General features: G+C 48.0%; 1 protein-coding gene across 1 annotated transcript; it reads left to right on the top strand.

Annotated features, from left to right (window-relative positions):
* Window positions 1-1048: 1048 nt before the first annotated feature.
* On the top strand, window positions 1049-5950 carry MAD2L1 (mitotic arrest deficient 2 like 1; the record flags this gene model as incomplete). Its single annotated transcript, XM_080696965.1, has 5 exons — window positions 1049-1121; window positions 1520-1666; window positions 4168-4288; window positions 5176-5279; window positions 5778-5950. 5 exons carry the CDS (start codon window positions 1049-1051, stop codon window positions 5948-5950), a joined length of 618 nt encoding a protein of 205 aa, XP_080553091.1.
* Between the last annotated feature and the right edge of the window lie 319 nt (window positions 5951-6269).

The following is a 6269-nucleotide window of genomic DNA, read 5'->3' as shown; positions in this document are numbered from 1 at the left end:
TCATTAACATGAGCTTTCTTAACATATTTCTCCCTATCCTAAGAGCTTTTTGCTAAACAATATACATTGATTTCACTGAACTGGGAGTCAATTTGAGTAACTGGGCGATCCCTGCGCTTTGGGGGCTGACACAGGAGGATCAGAGGTTCAAAGCCGGCCTCGGCTACTTAGTGAGGCTCTCACTGCGCAGAGCGCGCACTGCAGCCACGTCCACACCTCCTCCCTCAGAACTGCGACCGTGCATGGGTAAATGGGTGCTGTAACTTTCAGCCCCCGCTTTGGGTAACTTGTTATACCGTGAACGAAAGCGCATACTCTCAGGCATCTCTCCCATATTTAAACAACAGCACGTCTGGTGGGCATTGGAATCTTCAGACTTCATCCTTCAGGTAACTTCCCCAGCAGAAGATAATTCCTAGCGTCGCGTGGTGGCGCCCCGTACGTGGGAGGCTGAAAAAGGAGGATCGCAGGCTCAAGACCGGGCTCAGCAACTTAGCGAAACTATTTCAAAATTTAAAAAGCAAATAAAAAGGGCTGAAGATCGCCCCCACCCGCTGCAGCCCGACCCGACCGCTCGGGGGCCCGACGGCGCGGCCCCAGACCGCGGGAAGACGCCCGGACAGCCGAGCCCGCCGGCCTCACCTGCGGGCCAGGACCCAGGAAGCCTCCACCCCGCACCTGTCGCAGCGAGCGCGCTTCCGCCACACTTGCGTCAACAGCCGTGCGTGCGCAGGCAGGGGGCGGATCCGGGGCGGGGCTTGCGGCGAGTGGCGCCTGCGCAGAGCCGAGCGCCGAGGGGCGGGGCTAGACAACTCCGTCTTGCGCATGTCCTGCAGGCCGGGGGCGGGACTTCGGGCGCGTTGCGCCTGCGCAGAGCCTGACGACGGGGGCGGGGCTTCGGCGCGTCCCTACTGCGCATGCCCGACGGGGCGGGGCGGGGCTTGAGGTTCGTCTTGCGCGCGCAGCGCCCACGGCGTACTGCGTCGTTACTTTTGAACCGTGCGGCGGGATCCGCGGGCGCAGCGCGCGTCTCGGCGGTGGGCCTGGCATGGCGCTGCAGCTCGCCCGGGAGCAGGGTATCACCCTGCGCGGGAGCGCGGAGATCGTGGCCGAGTTCTTCTGTGAGTGCTCGCGGCGGGGCTCGGCGAGCGGAGCGGCACCGCAGCCGGCCCGCAGCTCTCCGGGCTAAAACTTGGGGCGTGGGCTAAAAATGCAGGGATCTCTTTTGCTTCCAAGCCATGTCTTAGGGCTGCGAAGGGTTATTGGGGATCGAACCCAGGGGCGTTGTGCCTCCGAGCTACACACCCAGCCCCATTTAGTTTGAAACAGGGTTACGTTGCCGTGGGCCTTGCCAAGTGGTCGAGGCTGGCCTCGAACTGTGCTCCCGCTGTCTCAGCCTCCCGCCTGCTGTACTGAGATGATGGGCGTTGGGGCTTTTTTAAGTCTTTGTACGCCCTGCCTCCAGGAAGAGGTACACAAATACGTGTTTAGGCGTTGACACCTTTGTCCTTGCTTTCAGCTTTTGGCATCAACAGCATTTTATACCAACGTGGCATCTATCCATCTGAAACCTTTACCCGAGTGCAGAAGTATGGGCTTACCTTGCTTGTAACTACCGACCCCGAGCTTATAAAGTACCTTAATAATGTGGTGGACCAGCTAAAAGGTACGTATTCACCGGAAAGACTGAGTAGTCCAGATCTCCCGGAACCCGCATTTTTAGCATCTCAAGTGGCCATTTTTCAGCCCTTTACGTAGAAGTGTGCAACACACCCCCTTCACAAATATCGTGGTTCTTGATCAAAATAAAGCAAATGATATGTAAATTGAAAAAAATCTCACTTTTCCCCCACTACATTTTAAGGAAGCTGAGTATTTTGATGCTAAAAGTCTTACATGGTTTAGTCAATCTCCTAAAACTTCCTTAAAAATGGCTTCTGCAGATAATGTGTTCAAATGAAATGGGTTGGAGTCTTATAATTCTGATGGTGTTGCCTTATCCGAGAAATACACTGGATGTTAGATGAAGGAAAATAAAATTTCATTCTAGCAGGGAACTAAACAGTCCTTAAATTATTAAATAACAGTAAACACAGTAAGTTTTTTCCTGTCTTATTTTAAATTCTGCCAAGAATTAAAGATTCAGCAAGCATTTTATATCTGAGAAAAACATTTTTCTTCCCTTATAAAATTCCTATGAGTTTCTTTCATTTCTTCCCCCATAGGAGTCTTGCTTGTGATCTTCATGTGTTGTAGAATGTTTCACTATTTGCCATGCATAATACTAGTTCCAAAAAGTACCAGTGTCTTTTTTTTTAACTCAAAATCTTTTTTTCTTAATTTTTTTGTGTTAGTGGCTTCATTCTTTTAATTACAGTTTTTGTAGCATTTTTATTAGCTTCAGTTCTAAAATGGCCTCCAGTTGACAGACGCTGCACTTTGCTGACATCTCTCTGAAGCTGCACTGCGCATTCTCTGCCACCTCCCTGGGATCCTTCAGTACTTGTGCAGGTCTAGTCTCTGGATTGACAGGCAGAGGAAGACAGTGTTTATTCTCCAGTATGGGATTTCTCCATCATAAGCTGTTGAGTTTTGGCCTGGATATTTATCCAGTGTGTTAGAAAATGTTTAGTAACATTCTAGACTTCTCTCCACCTGCTGTCAGTAGCATATCCCCTATCTCTGAAAGCCAACACTGACTATTTGTTGCCAAATGTACTCTGAGGAACAAAGTTGCTTTTGGTTAAAAACTTCCCTGGTAGGTCAGGGTTCCCAGGCTACCCACTGAGGGCCCGGAAATGAACCTCCATTCTTTTTTTTTCTTTTTCTTTTTTTTTGTGGTACTGGGGTTCCTGGAAGCCCTTCTACCTCTGGCCTACACTCCCAGACCTATTTTTACATTTTTATTTGGAAACAGGGTCTCCTAAGCCAGCGCGCGCGGCTGGCTTCGAACCTGCGTGATCCTCCTGTCTCTGCCTCCCAAGCGCGGGGATTACAAGCATGTGCCACCACGCCCGGCTGAACCTCCATTCTTAAACATCGGTAGCAACAGCTCTTTTCTCCCAGAGTTGCGTCCAAAATTGAGGTCAGGACTGAGTTGCCCATTTTAGAGTTGTCTGAAAAAAGTCATATTTTATGTGTTTATAAAAACTTGGTTGTCTCCTGAATATGTTATTCTGGTTCCAAGATTAAATCAGAGCTCAGTCTGAGGCCATCTTCTCTACAACCTCCAGGTTATCTCTGATGTACATAACTTCTCCAAACTTTGGATACCCGACTCACAAACGTTTATCCAGCCCAGGTCTCTTACCAGGCCTCCGTATCCAGCAGCTTTATCGTTATGTGGCTATTCTATATAGATATTTTATATGTAGTATTCTAAGTGCTAAATTTAGGATCATCTCCAAAAGTGGTACTCTCAATGAATAGGTCAGTTTGGTGTTTCTAGCTAGCAATATAAGTCAGAAATTTGGGAGTTACCCCTGAGTCATTCCTTTTTTGCACTCCTATATCTAATTCAGCAAATACTGGTTTTAACCAGGACCTGTCTTCCGCTACATCTCAGTGTATCCTTCCTTTTGCTCTTGGCTGAGTTGCAATGCGTGCCTGTAGACCCCATTTTGCACCCCACTCACTTACTACATTACAGCTAGGATGGTAGCTTTGAAATACAAGTGTCATCAGGTCAAGCCCTGCTTCACAGTCCTGACATCCCTGGCCTGCCTGGCTTTGAGTGACCTAGCTCATTCTCCCTTTTTATGGCAGCCCTGATGGCCTGTGCATTCCTCTCCTCCCTCTTCTCTTGCACATTTAGTGCTACTGATAGTTAGAGCTAACCCTAACCCTTCCCCCCTCCCTGTGTGATCCCACTGTCCTGTGCGCGTCCCACCACACCGCTCTCCATCACAGCCACTGGGTGGTGTTCCTCGTGTGTCGGTGTGCTGGTTAGGCTGGTGCCCCCGTGCTCTTAAGGTGGCATACTGTGTGTTGGCTACTCTGTCCTCTGCACCCGCTGTTAAATCTACTGACAGAGTTTGGAGACGGGCTGGATTGTTTTCCATATAAGAGGTGATCCAAAATAACCAAGTGGTGGGGACTTGCTGGGGGCAGAACCTCAGAAGAGCTGCTTTGCAGCGTGGTGGGCTAGAGAGGCCTCCTGTATTCCAGATTGGCTATACAAGTGTTCCGTGCAGAAACTGGTGGTCGTCATCTCAAATATCGAAAGCGGAGAGGTCCTCGAACGATGGCAGTTTGATATTGAGTGCGACAAGACTGCGAAGGACGACAGGTAAGTATGATCTTCACTCTTCCCACGTGGATAGAATTTCTATTGTTCCATGAGTTCTATTTATGCTGAACTAGCTTCACATGAAATGTCTTCAGTCTTCTATGAGAAGTTCCCTTTGCTCGTAGTTATTTGTGTGGATAACATACTTTTAACATGATTGCCTTTGCTGTAAATCAGTGGGTTCTGAACCTTATCGTGGTATATATAAAACGCACACAGTGTGTGGGTTCTGAACCTCTTATCGTGGTATATATAAACTGCACAGTGTGCTGGATGGGCCGTTTGTTCAGTTGTTCACGGGTACTTCTAAGTAGAGAGGATTATTCTAGACTTTCTCCCAGCTTCAGATGGGAGTTTTCCGCTGGCTAGATGGGACGTGCCCTTCGTCATCTTGTGATGTGCAGCAGCGCCCTGGGCGTGCCTTCCTGTAATCTCCGAACCGCTTCTCATAATGAGAGTTTGCTTCCGAAGCCTTCGATCTCTTAGGGGACTTTAACATTTCACTTGAGGCAGTAGGGAATTCGATATCTAGGCATTTCTAAAAATGCCAAAATCATTATGCCACTTAATATTTTGAGTGCCACAGGTTTTGTTTTAAGAAATGTTGAAGTTTTTGTAACTTGAAGCGGCTGGCATACTTTGTAATCATGTCATCCCACGTGACCTGATATTCTAAGACCAGTGCTAAGGGGGATTGTGAAGGTGACTAAATTGGTGCCCGCTGGGCTATAAGACCTAATGGCATCTGGTCGTTTATCTTTTAGTCTCCTTTTTTGGATGTATAACTCATTTAATTTGGGGGAACATTTAATCAAATAATAATCTTACCATGTTTTAAATAATGTGTTAAAACCTTAAGTGATTTTATTGGTGGTTTTTGTTGACAGTGCTCCCAGAGAAAAGTCTCAGAAAGCTATTCAGGATGAAATCCGCTCAGTGATCAGACAGATCACAGCTACAGTGACATTTCTGCCACTGCTAGAGGTTTCTTGTAAGTATTGTACAGCTTCTCACTTAGTGACATTCACTAGGGAAAAGTAAGCTGCTGCTTGAGTCACCCTGATGATCACACCAGGTGAGATGAGCCGAGTCACAGTCCACAGCACCGCTCCCCAGCGCTTGGGCGGCCCCTCGGCACTGTTCCTGCACGCCTTGTAGGTGACAAGGCTGCTCTCTGCCAGGTTCTGGGACCCAGCAGTGCCAGCCAGGTGTTGGCTTTCTGTGGCTTGCATTCATACTTTTACATGTGGTCATATGCTTGCTGAGTTTTTAATGGTTTTTTCCTTAAGGAAAAAAATATTGAATCTTTCATAAGCTAAGAGAATAATACTGTCTGTACTAAAATTTTCCTAGAGACGAACAAGCTCGTGACTAGTGATCGAGCTAAGCCATCATTTCTCTCCATGGCTGGTTCTGTGTCCCCTAGAAATAGGGAGGTAGTTTTACTTTTGAAAAATAGTATATTTTGATGGTCTTATTCTCGCTTTAGGTTCATTTGATCTGCTGATCTACACGGACAAAGATTTGGTTGTACCTGAGAAGTGGGAGGAGTCGGGGCCACAGTTCATCGCCAACTCTGAGGAGGTCCGCCTGCGCTCCTTCACCACCACCATCCACAAGGTCAATAGCATGGTGGCCTACAAGATTCCTGCCAATGACTGAGTGCGAGGTGAGGGACCGCGGAATCGCAGTGTCCAAGTGCGCTTTTCCTGAGACCAGATCAGCTGTAGTTGACACATTTTATTTCGTTGGTTAATTTTTAGGTGGGGAAAACCAGTATTATACTTGGGTGAAATGTGCCAATTGTCCATATTTTGGTACCTCTTTGGCTTACTGCAAGGTAAACAGTTTACTGCACATCGTTGGAGAGACACCCGCAGATTCGTCGTTGTCACGTGACGCCCTTTGAAGGTGGTCACTGCAGTTGGCACATCTGTTGCTACAAAGCTGAGTATCTTCCTGAATCGTCTTGGCCAAGCAG

Source organism: Muscardinus avellanarius (genome assembly GCF_963383645.1).
Source record: "Muscardinus avellanarius genome assembly, chromosome: 6".
Taxonomy (NCBI): Eukaryota; Metazoa; Chordata; class Mammalia; order Rodentia; family Gliridae; genus Muscardinus; species Muscardinus avellanarius.
This window is presented reverse-complemented; position numbering and strand designations above follow the sequence as displayed.